The sequence below is a fragment of the Carassius gibelio genome, chromosome A15 (genome assembly GCF_023724105.1).
Source record: "Carassius gibelio isolate Cgi1373 ecotype wild population from Czech Republic chromosome A15, carGib1.2-hapl.c, whole genome shotgun sequence".
Lineage (NCBI taxonomy): Eukaryota > Metazoa > Chordata > Actinopteri > Cypriniformes > Cyprinidae > Carassius > Carassius gibelio.
Genome location: NC_068385.1, coordinates 10,719,041 through 10,738,940, shown reverse-complemented (window position 1 = coordinate 10,738,940; position 19,900 = coordinate 10,719,041). Strand labels below are relative to the sequence as shown.

Here is a 19,900-nt window from a genome sequence, read left to right as displayed (position 1 = left end):
ATTAAAAAATGGGGAAAACAAAAAAGGGTGAATTTGAAAGCCTTTTTAAAATTATACATTTATGCAAGTATAAAAGGCTGTCTTGTGAATATGAACACGCACTTAGTTTTTTACCATTTTTTAAAATTAAATTCTATGATGCCCTTCTGCTTGAAGGTTTACTAATGGCTTTTAATTATCAGCTAGTTGTTCTATTTCTCTCTCTCTATAATAATAATATAATAGTATTTATTTATTTTTGTTTTATTTTCCAAAGGTTCTTTCATTTGTGCCAATAAAATCCACTGTTTTAGATGTTAATTTTCTTTCTCTTTTTTGTTTTCCCCTCTTTTATTAGAGTGCCAGCAATGTCCTGTGCATTAGTTATTAGGCAGTTTGCATGATAAAAAAGCCGTTACTATATCCATAGATATGCAGATGGCTGTTTTTGGCCATTGTGTCACGTCTCACTGTTTTATGAACATCCTGCAATGAACAATGCACTTTTTTTAGAAGCTGTGACAAGTTGGAAAGTTAGTCCAACTTTTAAAAAATCTAGATGAGCAATTGTTTTTCCATTACAGATTTGAATATATTGTGTGTTACAGCCGGCTCATTGTATTGGCCAATCAGAATCTGTGACTGGAGCCATCTAGCCTTTTATTTTTATTTTTTTTTGCATTAGAACATTAGTCAAAAGACCCTTGTTTTTACAGTTGCTGTGTTACATTAGCGGCAGAGCCAATAGCACTATGCACTATACGTTTTATTGCCAAACTCTGTTAATGCTAATCTATGATGCATGATATAATCACTTCTTGTGAAGCGGCAGACAGTCGGTCGAATTAAAAGTCAGACGCAGCAAATCATTAGTGGTTGTTTCCAAAGCTAATTGTTTTGTCGATGAAGCACAGGCTATTGATCATCTTCATTTACATGGAGTGCTCGATCAGCTCCGCGTCAGTGTCAATAATCTGGCCTCTCTGGTTCCAGTTTTGTCTGTAGTTAGACTCCTGACATCCTTAAGTTTATTACTGAGGTTTGAGCAACTTGTATACATTTAGCCACGGCTCCAACAGAATACCTGACTTGTTACTGGGTTGGGCAGTGCTGATGCCATGCTTATTACCACAAGACTAATATCCCGTGGAAAGCAAAGTGCCCAGCACAGCGTCTTACCAGAAACATTCTGTTAAGATGGTTAATATGGCAGGCCAGGCTGTGCCAGCTGAGTGCAGAACACCAAATGAGGATTGATATCTGCTTTTATCACAAGCAGCAGCCACTGCTTTCACTTAACTCCCATCTCCTTGATGAAGGTAGAGAGGAAATGACTACAGAGTTAGAAAGTGTGAGAAAGTGGGACTTGATCTTGTAATGTTTTTTGGGAACTTAAACTTTGGGTTATGTTCATCAATAAAAATGTTCTAGCCTGTTTTAATTTTTAATTTTATTTAAAAATGTTTTAAAAGAAGTCTCTTGGCTCAGCAAGGCTGCATTTACGTAAATCACAAAGGTAATATTGTGAAATATTATTAAGATTCAAAATAAATGTTTCCTGTTTTAATGTATCTTAATTGTAATTTATTCCTGTGATGGCAAAGCTGAATTTTTAGCAGCCATTACTCCAGTCTTCAGTGTCACATGATCCTTAAATTATTCTATCACTTTTGATCAATTTAATGCATCTTGTTGAATAGAATTATTTAAACTCATTTCCTTGACTATTTGACATTAATTTATCAATAATATGTTAAAAACAAAATATGTATAAATCTTATGTTTAAGTATTGAGACTGTTCCGACCAACTAATCACTGCTCTGTCTGTCTTTTGCAGGACAAGTCCCCCTTATTGTTGTGTGGATCTTTATTCCTTGAGGACAGGAGAGATGGTCAAGTCCATACAGTTTAAAACGCCCATCTATGATCTGCATTGCAACAAAAGGTCCACATTTTATCCTACATTTTACCTTATAATCATTCTAAATGCAGCATTAAGCTAATGTACGCTTTTATTTATTTTTCCAATGCAATCTCCATCCACTGACGACCAAAGGATCCTCGTCGTTAGTCTTCAAGAAAAGATCGCTGCATTTGACAGCTGCACCTTTATGAAAAAGTTCTTTGTCACAAGTAAGTGCTGACCGTTATAGATGTGTCTGCTGAACTTGACCCTTCTTGACCTTCCGTAGTCTTCGACGCAACTTTTCTCTGCCTCTTTGATCCGCAGCTTCGCAAAACAGGAAACCTAGTCTTGATTAATCCTCTTTGCACACTGAATTTATTAAACCCACAAAACCCACACAGCCCTCATACAAGCTGTCACACAAACAGAGAAGTTTTTCCCTGTCACTCCTCACGGCTGTACCATATTTAGAGCTCATCCACAATTCCACAGGCCTGCTTGTTTACACACATGCCTTTGTGTTTTATAATGTGTCAGAGCTGGGCATTACCGGAAACGTCTGTGTCAAACTGCCATTGCTCAGCGTAAACCATAACAAACAAATGCATATTGTCCCTCAGCCCAGCTCTAGCACATAAAGAGCCATTTCCTCTCCTCCAGGCCGGTCCACAGGCAAAATCTGAATGGCTTTTTTGCACCCTTGAAGGAGACGCTGTTCATAAGGTTCCAACTCTCATGTGCATGTCTGGTCTCTGGGTATGGTTTCAGAAGAATAAACTGTCCATGTCACCATGTGAAACCAGGCCTCTGCTGCCCACTTAAGCAATCGTCTGTTGTAAATTGCCATTAGTGTTGTTTTAATGGCTCTCATTGTCTATCTGACTTCCAATTCAACGTCTGCACCACAGGAAACGGGCATGTTCAATAACCCTTTACATCATTAATCGCTTCTCTTAAGCTTCCTCAGCATAGAAGGAACAAGACTAGACTTATTTTTTAAAGTGACAGACTGAAGACCAGTTATTATATATATATATATATATATATATATATATATATATATATATATATATATATATATATATATATATATATATATATATTGTCACGGGAGGAGCACAAGACAGACACAGTGGGCGTGGCGTCAGGCCTCGGAGAGGCTTTTATTAACAGAAATCATAAAACAAAGGGAATAAAAGTGGCCAAAGGGGGAAAGTGTCCAAAATAACAGGGAATCTGGTGTCCTCGTCGTGCTGCGGGATTTGTGTAGGTCGGGCAGTGTTCATCAAGGAAGGGTCCAGGCAAGGGGCGGAGTCCGGCGGCCGCACGCGCTCCCCTCCTTGGTTCGGGGCGCGAGGGGCGGCGGCTTCTCCTAGCGGCCGCGTCTCTCTCGTTGGCCGCGGCGCTGGTAGGGGATGGACGGCCCGGCATCCTGGCCCGTCGGCCGTGTATACGGGTGCGGTTCCCATCCGGATCGCGGGTCCGGCAGCTCACGTCTTGGTGGCGCGGGAGTCCCTCAACGCACCCTTCCTGGACCCACGAGGACACCAGTGTGCATGCACGGGGAAGAGACCGGTCTCCTGAGGAGAGGCGCGTTGGGCTTTTAAACAGCGGCGGTAATGAGGCTCCACTTCCTTCAGGTGTGCCCCATCACACGCCGCCAGCCCTGACTCGTCCAGCGCCCCTCCTCTCACACACCCACTCCAGTCGGGAGCCTGGTGAAGGGCGGCGATTTAGGACGGGGTGCCGGTGACAATCAGGGAGGAGGCAGCTGACTCGTCACAATATATATATATATATATATATATATATTTTTTTTTTAAAGTGACAGACTGAAGACCAGTTATTATATATATATATATATATATATATATATATATATATATATATATATATATATATATATATATATATATATATATATATATATATATATATATAAAACACTATTAAAAAATTAAAATAATAGTAGAATGTACATACTTTTTTAACTGTTTAACATGCTGCTAATTATAATTCAAAGCAAACTCATACCTTTGGATTTGTGCCTAATGAGAGAGATACGTGAGCCCAAGTGTATAGCGCATTTCTCACACACTGGTAGATTTAGTTTTGCTTTCAATAAGTTTGTTTAGGCTTTTAGAACAAATGTTGTTTATAATGAATGCCACTATAATGTTTGTTTTATACTTCTGTTTTTAATAATCCTTCTTCTTTTCTGAATACTGTTAAATTCAAAGGATTTGTTGTGGAGTGAGGGGAGCTAAAATACATGCTTAAAAAGTTTATGTAGTGTGTGTGTGTGTGTATGTATGTATATGTATATATATATCAGCCAGTTGCCAAGGCTAAATTTCTCATTTTCATTTAGAAAAAAATTCAATCAAAATTAAAGCTGAAATAAATTAATGAATTTAATAAAAGCTAACAAAATGGCAAAAACACAAGACAAAATTATTAAAACTAAATGAAAGTAAAATGAAAACAGAAAATAGCCTAATTCGAATGAATTCAGAAATAAACATTCTAAATAATTATAAAATCTGTAATAGTATCTCAATGATAACAACATAACACTTCCAAAAACATCTAACAATATAAACTATGAAGCCTGTTAGTTTTATTTTGTATTTTATGTTATTTGGGGTGGAAACGGTGAAGAATGAAGTCTTCTCTTTCTGACTGTGAAATCACAAAATGATGGTGAAAATCCCCCAAGCCCAGCTCACAGGATGTGTTAAGCATATGTTATCTCACTGCATTGGCTCCCTCCACTTTGGAAAGGCACAAAAGGCTTTTGCATTACTGCGCTTGTGGCTTACCTCAGGCCCCATTCACCGAGTTTCAGATCCTGACTCAACACCCTAAATTACTGTCTGCAAATATTTTATATTCACTCCATGCTATAAATTATTGTCCGTTCACTTCACACTGTGATATGCACTTGCATAACCTTTCTGTGTACAGTGCAAAGACAGAGAAAGATGTTTGGTTTTTCTGTTCTTATTTATTAGCTTTAAGTTGAATAATAAGTTTAATAATCTGATTTGCATTTGCTTGCATGTGTGCCCCGTTTGTATGGGTCCCATGTGATGTACAGCTACATTATCATGGCATGTGGGACTGATAAGGATTCTATGTCTGCATTGCTCTCATGGGTCAGTCTGTCTGGCAGTTAATAAGCAGAGGAGCCATCCTACTGTCACAAAATACCATAACCCTTATTTAACCTCTGGTATTACTCCAACCCTAAGCTCTAGTAAAACACTTTCTTGGGCGAGATGCTGCTATGAAGGATTATTTATGTGTTCTTTGTGCTGTTATTTAGTTTATCTCTTATATTGGTGTGTTTTCGTTTGTGTTGCAGGCTGCTACCCCTGTCCTGGGCCCAACCTAAACCCCATTGCTCTGGGAAGCCGGTGGTTAGCCTATGCTGAGAACAAGGTAGTACAAACACCCAGTATGTTAAACCATCCCAGTTGCACCCAAAATAAAGACAGTGATTTTATTTGTGATACATTTGGTTGTGCTCCTTACAGATTTGTTTTTAAACACAAGAACATGCTCTTGTGAACCCCCAGCATCTAATAGTCAGCCTAATTGTTCAGACCTTTCTTAAGACTTCCTTCCTTGCTTTGCTTAACCCTAAATCAAACTACAGTGGTTGTATTATTATTTTTTTATTTCTTGTGAATTGCACATATCATTATAAAGACAAAGTGTGTCATTTTGATAGGAGCTAACAATATAATTTGACAATATTATTAAGTAGACCCTTGATTCACCATCATTTATGTAATGGGTGCGGTTTGTTTGCCTTAGAGAGGCCACTTGCTGCATAATAATGGACAGATGGGACAGTGTGTCTGGGCAAAGGTAATGAGATTCTGGCCAATGGTAGCTGAAGTTGTATAGGTCTGGGACATGGACCCCAGAGGGAGTGCGTTTGTAGAATGGGGCTGAAGAACTGTTTGTTGTCCTAATGGCATCCTCCTCCTCCTCTTACTCACCGTGCCTTCCTGCAGACGTCCTGGCGCGGGGTGTGACAGGCCTCTGTGGGTTAATGAGCGCTGGGGAGCTGAAAGGTTCTGGATGATAATGTGACTCTGTTGTGTCTCTGTTTGTGTGTGTGTGTGTAGCTGATCCGGTGTCATCAGTCCCGTGGTGGGGCCTGTGGAGATAATGCCCAGTCCTACACTGCAACTGTCATCAGTGCTGCTAAAGTGAGTATGCATTTATTACCACTGCCATGACAAATCACAGTCTTCAACAAGGCACAGAGGCGTCAAAAAGTATTTGCACACCTAAGCCACAGACAAAGGACAGATCGGATAAGCACACTTTTATAATAATTGCATTTCACACGCACAAACAAAGGTATTACTTTCAGGTCATCTAACATTAATGAGTTATTTATGGTAAAATGTAGTAAGAGAAAAAGCATTATTTGTTTGAAAATGCCACACGGTTTGATATTTTGTATCTAATGCAGTGAAATCCATATATTTCAAATGGCATAAGTGTCCAAATACGTTTTGGGGCCACAATGAAGCATTTGTCCACACGTTTGACCAACAGATGCTTTGTCTGCACTTGTGGCATGATTTATGCACGGATTATTTCAGTTATGTCTTGCTGAGAGACTTCTTGTTCTTATGAGCGTTATTTACTTTAGTTTATAAGATTAAAACCAGCCGTTCTTTTGTTAAATCTGACATTTATAAATGTTGGTGCACAGTTGGCATGTTGGTCTTTAGATCCCCACTGTGTTTAAAAATCATTCAATATGGTGAAGAAATGATCTGTTCATTACTCTGGCCAAACTTTGTAATATTTTTATTTAAAACTGCACAGTTTCAAGGACATTCAGGATGATCACCCTTTATTTTAAAGATATGATTGGCCCAGTGATCTTTGCTTCTGGAAAGATGTCACAATAATTTAAAAGCCTCTTTACAAAGCAATGAGTCAAAACATACAGATTAAGACTTTTAAGTGTTAGCTGACTCTTGCAATTGTGTCTTTTCTTTGCACTTATTTGTGTATTTTCAGTCAGTCATGCTTTCTTTCCTGCTTCCTCTGCTCTAAATGAAGCTCATAATGTGTGCTGTTCCACTCACTTTATTCACCATATAGCATCCCAGAGCAGTCTTGGCATAGTCCTCAGTGATTCAGAGACCCACTAGAGTTCATTTAATGGTGCCAGAACCTTGGTGCTTAACCTTTCATATGGTTCCAGTCTCCTCTCCTGGTTGCTTAATTGATTTATTAAGCCCACATCTGTATTCCCCGGCCACCGGCCTGATCACAGCCTAACGAGTGCTAACGGCTTACGTGAGAGAAGTACCATTAGCCTTAATGGCGGTATACATCAAAAGGAGCATTGTAAAGGTTAGCAGAAAGGAAAACAAGGTTAAAAAAGCCTTGATACGCAGACAGGTCGTCTGCAGAAGGGGCTTTGATTTATAACCATCTCCTCTGCTCTGACACACGGTCCCTGTGCTGAGTGGCTCTGAGTGCGGCCGTCTGGGGGCCAAGGGGGCAATCTCCCATCAATCCTGTAACACAATCACAAAAAGGAGGGGGAGGGCGCCTTTTGCAAAAATGAATTCCTGCAAGGCACAGATTGTATAAATGAGTGCGATGTGACCAAAAGAGAGATATCATTGTGCCAGCCTCAAGCCTGCATGAGCGGGGTGCCCCAGGGCTATGTTTTCAGACCTCTGCTGTTGTGAACTGTGTTTAGGGTAAGTGGATAGCACAGCTTAAGTAGGGTCTCCTCTAGTTCTCACTTAATGGAGTGAGCGTTGCTAGCTGTGTGTGTCTGTCTGCCAAGGCCCTGGAGAGCTTAATCAGGCATTTAGGCCAAGCGGCAGCGTCAATACCTCGTGGCGCCTACGTTTGTTGGGCCCTTTGGAGAATGCTTTGACAAGCCCACCAACTAACTGTGTGTAAATTGCTTTGCCCCATCAATTATTAAGAGAAGCGTTTGCCTCCTAATTGATCAACACTAATGTGTTTTCTAATCACTGCAGTTAGAGTTTTTAGTGCTAATCCAAACAGTCCCCATTGATCCAGGTCGGCGAGGAGAGGGGGTGGCTGGCTGGTGGCAGACATTGCACCAATGGCTGTGCCAGAAATCTTACATCTCTTCTCAGCTCTCTTCTCAGAGTAAACATCGACACTCACTCATACAAACATTAACCGTTAGCCTACAAGGCTAACTCACACACCTGTCTGTTGACATTGCCTCAAACAACACTGGATGCAAACATGTTTTTTAGGTCATTGCTCAACAAAATCTCTGGATGTGGGAACATTGTCTGTGGTATTGATTTGAGTGTTGCAATAGTACTCATGCTTAGCTTGCACAAATGTTACTGGATGAAATTGATTTATTTTAACACTTTGCATACATTTTTTGAATAATAAAAAAATAAGTTTAATTTTACTTGAAAACAACTCAATCTAATTATTCCACATTTCTTTCAAAATGATGATATTAAAGATCACATCCATGTAAAAAATGTTAGTAGAAGATAAGTGAACATGACTCCTTGAACAGCATACTGAGTCTAATTACACAACTACCCAATTATAGCCCAAACTCAATTTTTGGTTTCAATTTTGGAAAAAAATAAATTTTGGTTTCTGTGTCACTCCAGCTTTTAGATTTTTAAATCTTTTTAAAGTTGTGTCTCTGTCTTCCTGTCAGACGTTGAAGACAGGCCTGACCATGGTGGGTAAAGTCGTGACCCAGCTTGCTGGTACACTGCCATCAGGGGCACCCGACGAAGAGGGCACTGCCCATAGCGGTACCCGCCGCAGCCCTCACCAGCCTGGTGTGGTTACCATCATAGACACACACACTGTGGGAGAAGGACAGGTATGAAATTCAAACTTATACATCATAATCTGTAACATTTTTCCAGAGTTGGAGGGTTGTGAATTTCTAGCACACAACAGTATCAAAACTGTGTGTCTGTTTATGGTACATTCTTCACCCATCTGACCTTGATTTAAAAGGACCCGGATTCATTCCCCTTTTCTCTGAGATAAATAATCCATTAATCCCATTCATAACTCATTTAGTATTAGTGCTTCTTGTGGCCCAAGGGGTTTGTCATCACCTTGTCATAAGAGCACATTCTTCGCCATTTGTTCACAGACTCCGTGCCAGGCCACAGTCTACTGATCTCATGATTTAGCCACTTCCTGTGGCTGTTTCCCCCTTGGCTGGCACAGCCATAGCCTTTTAGCATGAGATCACAGGCAGGTCCTTGCAGACGCATTACAGAAAAGGTCTACTCTCTTTTTTTTTTCTTCTCCACCAAGGCCTGAATGTGTGTTAAAAGAGGACATGTAGGTGTGTGACACGTGATCACTTTAATAGAGCACTCAGTTTAAAGGCTAACTTTAATATTTGCAGTTCTTCTGTTCAAGGATTTTTACTTGGAGAGAGGTTAAGTTAGAAAAGGTTTTGCTATCTAGTTGATTCTGACCCATGAAAATAGATCCTCCCATTTAGTGGGCTGTTAAAAACATGATGACCCTCAGTTCCCCAGAGAGTCTACCATGACCCGGTCAACACGTTGCTCTCATTTAGAGGTGTGATTTATTCTGCTTATTTATAAACCTATACCACTCTGATTTGCCAGAGTCAACACTTTCTAAGAGAGGTTTCCTGTGTTTATTTCACCATCCGCTCCAAAGCCTACCTCACAAGAAGCTTCACTCCTCCTAAAGCGGAATAGTCATGCTTTCGATGTTCACACAAAACATCTTTATGGAATTTACTGTCAGTGCTATTCTCCCGTGATCCCCCGCCCCCACCAATCTGCCCTACTCCCATTCTTCGGGGACAAGCTCAGCTCCCTCGTCATCATCATCCCCTGTATTTCCTGCAAGAAGTTTATTTGCTCTGTGGAGTAATAGTTTTTCGAGGCAAAAGTATATTCTTGTGAAAAACAGCATTGTCTGTTTTTTTGCCCCTAGTAAAAACGATCTGGTTTGTGTCACAGGGGCATTTTTTGCAGTCTGAAATAAATGTCTGGGTTTTAGAGCAAGGCTGTTTTCTGTTTGGACTGGATCCTATTAAAAGCTGCCTTGCTCCTTAATGCAACACTCCGCTAGATTTATCACTCTTCTCTCCGGCTGTCTCATGTCTGTGCTTAGTTATAATCTCTTTCATGAGCAAACTTAACAGAGAAAAGCACCTTATGAGTAACAAACTCTCCATTTTCTTTCTTTTTTGCTTTCAACTTTGATAGGCTATTTGAAAAGTATTGGAATTTATTTAGAATTTAAATACTTACACTAATTTTGGAGTAAAGCTCATTGCACACGGAGTCCGAAAATTTCTATTACTAATAATATAAAAGCGATCGTTATAATAATTTTTTGTATACATTAATTACTGTTTAACCATTCTTTCTGATTATTAGACAGACTTCTATGCATATTAGACAGATCTGTTAACGATGATGGAGCACAAGAGTGAGAATGTGAGCACTATGTGCTCAGGCGCTGCTTTTCTCAACGCCTTCAAAATAAAAGTCCCACCTCAAACACATCGGCCAAGTAGAAAAACGTATCGGCTCATCCCAAAATTTTATAAATGGCAAATAATCACGTTAACACACTGCGTCCTAAATAAAAAAAATTGAATTGGGTTTGTTTTTTTCAGTTTTTCGCATCTGTAGCAAGCATCTTGAGAGATGTTTTGACAATTCAGTGCCACCGTACAAGCGAATGCCAAAATCCAGGATGGTGCTTGGCAAGTTCATGCACTTCGTCTTACAGCGCAAAGCACTGTAAAGATCCTTGCACACTGAGTTCACAGAAATTGGTGGTGGTCTTATTAATAAGTTACTGTAGAATTGCTAGCAAAGCATCAAACTGAGCCGCTTTACATCCTGAAGTAAACTTTGAATCACTGCTCCTGCGGGGGACCTCTCCTTCCTCTCTATTTCTCAGTATTGGATGGACCCAATATTTCCTCTATTTTTCTCTTTTTAAGAAGTGAGAAGACATCAAATCATCCTCAATGCTTGAAGAATCCATTTAGTTCTGTTTTGCAAATTTTTTCACAACGGATTATTTAATACGCATCAGACAAAGTGTGCATGGTTTCTGTGCATGTCGAATTTTTAGGATAACGAATATGAAAAAATGCATACGAAAATTTCGGACTCAGTGTGCAGAGACCTTAAAAGTTGATAATTTAAATGCAATAATAATTTTGCTACTTTCTGTTTTGTGTTGATTTTCATTTATTTTATATTTGATTTATTAAGTAAATTTTGCTTTAAGTTTCATTTTTTACTTTTTTAAACCTCTGTGTTTTTGTTTTTAATTTATTTAATATTTGGTTCATTGATAAAATGAAAAACATTCTCTTTTTGTTACTTTTTTTGCTTTTAATAAGTTTTTTTTTCATTGCACCCCCCCCCCCCCTTTTTTTTTTGTCCTGTCCTGTAGTAATGTACATGAGGGGATGAATTACGGATTCATATTAGGGTTTTGTTTTTAACTGGGAGCTATTAATCTCTTTTGGTTATCAAAACGTGAAGAGACACTATAGAGTTTCTTCCTGCTGCGTTTGTTTTAACTCCTTCAACATGCCACTTTTTCTTCCTGTCTGATACAGAACTGCTGCAATGTGGGCTTTGGCAGAATATGCACATTGATCACAGTGGTCATGTGGGTTAGTTTTTATTTCTGTGAAGCCGTGTTCATAAAACACACCAACATATTTGCCGACATCTTTTAAAATATCTATTTGAATTCCAAAATGAAACTATTTTGCCGAACATGTGTCATTTAGAGCTAAAATCTTTCGATGTGGATTAAAGTAGACACAAGGATAATTGTTAAGCACCCGCAAGAGGGCAACATGTTTAAGGCTGAACGACATGATGGGGAATGGATGATGATCATACAAAAAAAAAAAAAAAAACATATGGAAACCTTTTCAGACCACTTTTTGCTCCATACAGTGGAACACAACTTGGAACACACTTTTGTTTTAAACAAAATGCCAAAACACATCTTTGCTAAACTGATTAAATCATATGTAACTGTAAATATCAGATTGCACAGGCCACTGTAGAGCCAGTGACCAGCTATGTGTCTAAAACACTGAGATGTGATGTAAACAAGATGTCAGCCTTTATTTAAGTAGCTCCATCAACTTACTGTAGCTTTATTGTATGTTTTTGGGTGTATATGTTTCAGGTTCTTGTTAGTGAGGATTCTGATGGAGAAGGAGTGATTGCGCATTTTCCAGCACATGATAAGCCTATATCCTGCATGGCGTTTAATCCGAGTGGTAAGTGAACACCTCATTGTGATGCCTCACTGAGTCCTACCAAAGCACAAAACTCTAGGCACTGGGTCGGCAGACGTTTACATGGTCTTAAAGGGGACGCGTTGTGGATCCTTGCTTTTTTGGTTTGACATTCATTGCAGATTTATTCTGTTCACAATGAAAAGTTCTCTTCTTAGTCCACCAGACCATTTATATAAACCAGACTGCAATTCTACTGACCTGCTCTGATATCCAACACTGTAGTGCACTGGTACGTGGAGATAAGCCAATCATAAAAGAGTGCATTTTCATTTAGATGTCTTAAAAGTACAGTAGCAAGTTGTTTAAGGAGTAGTTAAGATTGTCATCACTTCATTTTCTTTATGTCTTTCCAAACCTGTATATTTCTCGCTTTTGTGGAACACAACAAAAAGTATTAAATGGTGATGTTGACTCCTCTTTTCCAAATAGTTTTACAAAGTTACATTTTTTAATTTAACCAGAATTTTTATTTTTGGTTGAGCTATTCCTTTAATGCTAAGGGTGAAAATGGACCTTTGACTGTTTTTAATGCAGGAAATGTTGTCTGATATTAAAAGTGGACTTCAGGGGGAAAAGGAATGATGCAAAAGTGTGAAATAAGGCCCATTTGAGAAGGAGATGGTAGTGTCAGTCATGTCACCTTTTTACATGTAACCTCATCTTGTTCCCTAAGCGCTACTGTCTGCTTGGCCCTTAAGATCTGTTGTTCTGAAAAGCAGCCATTGTGTATCTTCTGGTGAATCTGCCCCAAGGCACATCGGTCACTGTCATTTCTCCCTCATTTTTCTTTCTATCCATCCTTCTCTTTCTTCCCTCTTGTCTCTACTTAACACGTAGTGGAATAGTTAGTACTCATTGATCTTGTTCATGTCTGTCTCTCTCGAAGTGCATTGAGGCCAACAAAGCCCTCGGTCTCTTTCAGATGAAATACCCCAAGCACTGAACAGGTACAGTTTCAAACCTTAAAGATGAGAAGAGCTGTGCTATTCAGAAGGCGTAGGACGGGCTCATAATTCTTAGCACATTCAGTCAGCCATGTCACAACATGCTTTACTCATCATAAGGGCCTTTATTCATAAATGCCGGATTTTGCACTTTGATTTTTATTTACATTCAGGATTATTTTATTATTATTATTATTATTATTAATATTTTATTAAGATTTTCTTCTGCTTGAGCACCATGATTTGATGTCACTAGGTAATGACTCCAAACACTTCTGGGATTTTATGGAAGAATACAGTAAAACCACTGCAGCATTGTCCTCAACCTGCCCTTGAACGAGCGTCTTGGCTCATTTTGTTAGCCAGTTATCTGATCACTTTGCAATTTTACATATAGTCATGTTTGTTTCGCCGGATATCCAGTCCAGTCACAATGGCTCATTGTAAGGTGTGTGTTGCAGATTGAGAGTCCTTCTAATGAGAAGGTGCTGAAAGCTAATGATAGCCACTGCCTTAAGTTAAATCCTTCACATATCTGACCTTCTACCGAACACTATGGGAGACTCCATTGAGGAAGAGTCATTGTGTACAGAAGTATAGAGCTCCAGGTGCGGATGATCTTTGCATAGGGTTACTAAAAGATTGTAAGGAAATGGTGCATGTCTTAGTAGATCAAAACATTCCTGATGGATGTTTTGTTTAAACCGCACAATACTGAACTGATGCCAAGCCATGCCACAAAACTCGTGCCTGTGTGCCGTCATTGAACTTGGGTGCAGTAATATTATAAAGAGGATTTATGCAAAGAGTAGCTTTGAACAATCAATATAAATTCTTAATTCATGATTACAATTTTATATTTAATTGAATTAAAGTAATTTTCATTTATCTATCTATCTATCTATCTATCTATCTATCTATCTATCTATCTATCTATCTATATAAAATAACTTGGACATTGACATTGATCTAATGAAAGTTAAACTATTGCATTGTTTTGAAATGCATATAGGGAATAAAATGCAGTGAAATACACCCTTCTAAAATGATTTTCCTGAACCCGCTTTGGACAGAACATTTTTATCTCTAGGTGGCGCTATTGTTTAACCTTTAAACCTCGAGAGTAGCTAGCCACCTTTTCCTCATTAGCATGTGTGGAGCAGGAGGTGGAGGTGAAGTCAGTATCCCATCACTGTGGTCAACTGCACTGGAACTTTCAGCCCAGTAGTCCCTCTATCTTTAGGAGTCAGTCAGAGAAGAGTGCTATGGATCACGGGCAAAGCAAACGTACAGTCAACAATCAAGGCCTGCTCAGGGACATTACTTCTACAAATATTAGTGCAAATGTGTGTTTTTCTTAGATCAACAGAGAATCGAAGGCCCCCCCCCCAAAAAAAAAAATGTGACTACATAACTGTCCTAACCATCTGAAATGCTACAGAGAAAATTATGTGAAGGGCTCATGATAGTGTAAAGTCACATTGTGGGAGAGAAACGTTATTATCAATAAAATTGTGATAAGCAATCATTATAATCATTTTTTTTTTCAGCAAAAGTGTTTTTATGATTTGATAGCTTTTTTGAATGAGTTACATAATATATAATTTTTATCTATATATTTTTTAAAGCAAAATATTTTTTGAGGGGTAAAATCTTGGTAAACATATGTTCATGTTTACTTATTTAATTTATTTTTTTGGATGTACACTACCACTCAAGTTTGCAGTTGATTTTATTAAAATTTTCTAAAGAAGACTTATACTCATCAAAGCTGGATTTATTTGATAAAATACAGTAGGGACAGCATGACTGTGAAATATTACTTCTATTTTAATATATTTTTAAATATACGGTAATTTATTCCTTTGATGGTGAAGCTGAATCTTAAGTGTAACATGAACATTCTGAAATCATTCTAATATGCTGATTTGTTGCTCATGAAACACTTCTTATGTTGAAAACAGTTGTTACTTTTTTTTTTGTAAACCGTGATGATGCTTTTTTTGTGTCTAGGACTCTTTGTTGAATAGAAAGTTCAAAAGAACCGCTTTTATTTAAAATCTTGTGTAACATTGAAAAATGTTTTTACTGTCACTTTCAATCAGTTCAGTGGCTTAATAAAAGTGTTAAATACACATCCAGCCAGGCTAACTGAAAAATACTTATTGTTAAATCCTGACCTTTGTTTGAGAATCACTGAATTTGGTCCAGTCCTTCTCATGTGAAGGGTTGGTGTAATGTTTTGGTTAGTCTTTCACTGAAGATTATAATTCCAGCCTAGGGAGGTCACAGCCCTGGTCCCCTGAGTGCGGAGCCCCCAGAGTGGCCCTTTGTTAGGCGTCCTCTGCCCTCATGAGGAGTGTGCTCTGGGGCGACTTGTTTTAGATAACAGTGGGGTGCTGTAAACTTCAAACAGTTTGACCTTCACCTGTCAGCTTTATTCAGAAATAATGGGATGTGTCTGTTATCACCTCATTTGCTCGGGCATAAATTGACAGGGCTATAATAATTGTTTTGAGTTATGAAATTGTTTGGCACCAGGAAGGCTGGAAGAAATCCCTGTAGTCCCCGATACAGAAAAGAGCCTCCAGATATGCTGACTAACAAGGTCAGGCTAAACGTTCTCTGAGACCGGTGTTCACATCCATGCTGTAATTTACGTTCCTGACATCATTAACACATGATCAAAAACAGCTCTTTGAGATTTGCAAGAAATGCCATCTCGGCACTGTGAAGGAACGTGAACGGCAGCTTTAAGTGAGAAGTTTAGCCTCGTCCATCTAGCCTGACTTCCAAAATGAACATTGTTGAAGCCACAGTGGAAAGTGTCACTCCGGCCACAGGGCCGACCGCAGCTCCATCCGGACGGTTTTGATTTCAGAGAGGGAGAAGGTCGACTTGAAAAGAAACAATGTGGCGACTTGATATTGACTGGAACATGCAAACCTCCACTGAAAAAAAGCAGCAGCAAAAACACTTATGTAAGAAATCCACCTCAACAGTGTGTGTTTGATGAAAAACAGAAGGGCGAGGGTAGAAAATGGCGGCAAGTTGGGTAGCTGGCGCTTGTGCTGTGGTGTTGGAGCTTCTATTCATAGGCCTATAATTAAAGGATGCTGCTACGAACAGTGGCTTGCAGGACTCACTTTAGCCAGAGTATCTGTTTTTCACTCCTTGTCCTCTGCTGATCTCTCCTCTCCCCTTTGAAGATGTTTCTACAAAGTTTAAATGGCGCTAAACTGGTCTTAATCGATAGCAGAGTGAGCGATTGGTGTAAGGGTACGGTTGCGTGCAGTGCGAGGATGGACAGGTCTCATGGCCCATGAGACACTGTAATTCCACTCAATCACGGAACTGATAAGCATCAAGGAATCTACTCTTGCGAGACAGCTTAGTTTAGCTCAGTTCATTCTGGCTGAAGTGTTTGCTTGCGGGTTCTTAAAGGGGAAGGGTGATCTGAAGAGCCTGTTTGTCTGTTGCGGATGTGACCTTTCTAGCACCCACTCTCATGAGTCACTTACAAACACCCAACTGTAGTGTTGTAGAGTTTAGATTAATGTTGTTTAGAAAACTAAATATATTAGGCAAACTTAGCTTTTGTATATATATATTGTGACGAGAGGGGCGGGGCCGAGAGACGTGGGAACAGGAGCGAGGCCGGTGGAGTGATTGGGAAATGAGCGACACCTGCTCGACCCACGGGTCTCGAGTCCCACGGAGGAGATGGAGGGATATAAAACCATTGCGACGACAGTGACGGACGAGAGAGGACCAGGCCTGGACTTTATTTTGTGTTTGCTTTTTATTTGTGCGCAACAGTCGTCTGCGAGGGGCTGTTGCGCTGTTTTGTGTTTATTTTTGTAATTAAAGTTTAATTTTGATTGTCCGCCGGTTCCCACCTCCTTCTTCCTGATGATTACGAAGGTTTTATTATTACAGTGGTGCCGAAGCCCGGGAGAAGGATGGACGCGCTGCTGAAGATCCTTCGCCGCTGTGGTGAATCCACGGTGCCATCGAGCAGGCGAGGGAGTGTGCCGCCATGGACGCTCGAGGCGGTGGGCTGGAGTGAGTTGCCGGGTGATGTGGAGGGGCGGCTGCCGTCCGTGAGGGAGCGGAGGGGTCGGCGCCGTTCGCCAGGGGGCCGGAGCCTGCTGCCATCCGCCGGAATGGGGAGGAGCAGGGAACGGGGGACTCCTGCCGGCTGCCCAAAACTGGAGGAGCCGTCGCCGTCCACCGGGCGGCAGAGTAGTGTCGTGCCGTCTGCCGAGGGCCGTCCAGTGCCACCGCCAGGCACCGCAGAGGAGATCACCCAGCTGGTGGAGGGCCAAGCGACAGTGCGTCTGGGAATATATATATATATATATATTAGGGCTGGGCAAGTTAAGTCAGTAATTGATTAACAATAATTATTTTATTGTGCGTTATAGCGTCTGTTGCTCACTGACTCTGAATACACATAAAGACAATTCATAGGTCACAGGAGTGGATGCTCCCAATCAAATTATTTAGGCTAAGCATCAGCATTCACAAACCACTGTCCACTGTTTTTTTTTTAACAGAAAATAATGCAGTAAGCTCGTAATAAAGACTTCATATGTGTGAAATAGGACATTTCTGATAGCACGTGAAGACAGCATAGAAGTAGTTGCTCAGCAGAGTGGAGTGCATTGTTTTGTTTAAGGTGCACTGTGTAATTTTTAGAGGCATCTAGCGGTGAGGTTGTGATTTGCAACCGACGGTTCAGCCCCTGGCTACGCTATAGTGGCCGACACATTTAAAGACAGCAGAGAGCAATGCCATTTCTTTACAAAGGTAAATCAAGGTATAACAAAGGTATATCATATATATACTTAATTATTCTATAAATCAATGTTATTGCAAATGTTAATGTTCTTGTTCATCATTGTGTCAGTGTTTTATTCGCAAAAACAACAAAGTGACGCATTCTGTAGAGCATTTTGTCCATTTAGGGCTACTGTACAAACATGGTGGCGACTTCCATGTGAGGGAACCCGCGGTGTATGTAGATAGAAATACCTCAATCTAAGGTAATAAGAACATAACGGTTCAATAAGAAAGGTCTTTATACACATCTGAAAACAGTTATATATATTATATTGCATTTCTGTAAATAGTTTGTTGCAAATATTACACATTGCACCTTTAACTTTGTGGTTCATAATTTTGAGTTATAAGGGATGAGGGAACACGGCTCTCACAATATATATCTCTTTACACATCTGTTGCTTTTGCTGCTCAGAAATATTCACGCAATCATGCAGCATGTATCAGAAGATCTGCGCTCCAGCGGTTAGCGCTCATGCTCACTGATCTATATATAACTGAACCGTGCTCTGGCCCACCTCTTCCAACCGAGCCAGGGACTGATAAACGGAGTTAAACGAACCAGGCTTTGGGGGTTAAGATTGTCTAGTGTGAGCACACCCTAACTATTCTCCCTAACCCTAATCATCCCGCACACACAAGTTTCTACCCGCCCATCAAGTGTTGTCCCATGCTGCACTCTGCTGTGATGGGTCCCGCAATCGTGCAGATCTATAATGGGAAGGTGACCGTTATAATGTTATGATCGAGGCTCTGGATAATAACTAGCATAACTTGTTTTTCTATAACAAACTATAAAATATTTTCTTTAAAAACGTTAATGTCCTGGCAGTGACAAATAGCTGGTTTTATATTTAATTTAATTACATTAACCTTATAGGTTAAGATTTACAAGAAATATTTTAACTGCTACTATGTAAGCAGTTATGTTTACTGCTGTAAAAAAAAAACACCTTATTTGTTTGTGTTTGCAAACCAAACGTTATCACACTTTTGTTCATATAGCAGTACTTTTAAAGTAAAAATTGTTGTTGTAATATATACAATATTTATTCATATATTTATGAAATATTTTAAGAAACATTCGTTTATTCATTCATTTATCTTGTAATGATGACAGGGACATCATATGCAGTTCTCCTGCGTGAAGCATGAGCTCTATTTTATAATGGCATTATGAAATCTGATGTTTTTTCAATGTTCTCTTGTTGCTCTGATTCTTTCTTCTATTCTATTCTATTCAACCTAAAATGATGTGTCATTTTTAATAGAGGCTTTGAGCAAGGACACCCTTGTAGAACGAGCATGTTAACCAAAAGATTTGTCCTTAAATTACTACAAATGACGGTGTACAATTTTTTATTAAAATAAGTTATTTTAGGTCAAGCTACAGTGTTGCAAATTCCAATTCCAGACATGTTAACTGTCAAACAAAACAATCTAAAAGTTGTATCTTGGCTATTTTTTTTATGATGTTTCCAAAAGGTGGTAAAAGCAGTGTCTTGTGAAGTCTGTACCTCAGTTTGTAGTTGTAAAACCTTAGTCAGGTGCTTTGGTTTCACGTCTTCAATGGAAACATCCTCCCTGTTCCCCCTTTCATTCCTCTTGACCTGAGAAGAGTTACCTTCTCTTCTTCACCTTTAGTTTCTAGCTTGTTTTTGTAGGAAGGATTGCCTGTGTAAACCACGTTTTTGCTGACAGCTTTATGCTGTTATGCTCGGAGGCTTTTTAGCAGTTGTTTTAGTTTGATTGGCTTTAGTCTCCAAAAGTTCCACCAGATTCCCAAGGAACATCCGACGTTAGTTTTCCAAACACCTCAGCTGCAATGAATGATCCATTGTCCTGAAAAAATCTTAAGGTCATTCCCCAAATTA

At 39.5% G+C, this 19,900-nt stretch overlaps 1 protein-coding gene across 10 annotated transcripts in view; it reads left to right on the top strand.

Annotated features, from left to right (window-relative positions):
• The window catches only part of LOC128029170 (BCAS3 microtubule associated cell migration factor), a 223,762-nt gene that overhangs the window by 32,861 nt on the left and 171,001 nt on the right, over window positions 1–19,900 (top strand). For all 10 annotated transcript variants that reach the window (XR_008187304.1, XM_052616769.1, XM_052616768.1 and 7 more), the window contains exons 8-13: window positions 1,818–1,925; window positions 2,037–2,113; window positions 5,254–5,330; window positions 6,026–6,109; window positions 8,602–8,772; window positions 12,123–12,216. Coding sequence is in view for 9 of the 10 variants with exons in the window: in XM_052616769.1 (XP_052472729.1) it covers window positions 1,818–1,925; window positions 2,037–2,113; window positions 5,254–5,330; window positions 6,026–6,109; window positions 8,602–8,772; window positions 12,123–12,216 (611 nt within the window). In the remaining variant the exon portion in view is untranslated. The remainder of the gene's footprint in view (window positions 1–1,817; window positions 1,926–2,036; window positions 2,114–5,253; window positions 5,331–6,025; window positions 6,110–8,601; window positions 8,773–12,122; window positions 12,217–19,900) is intronic.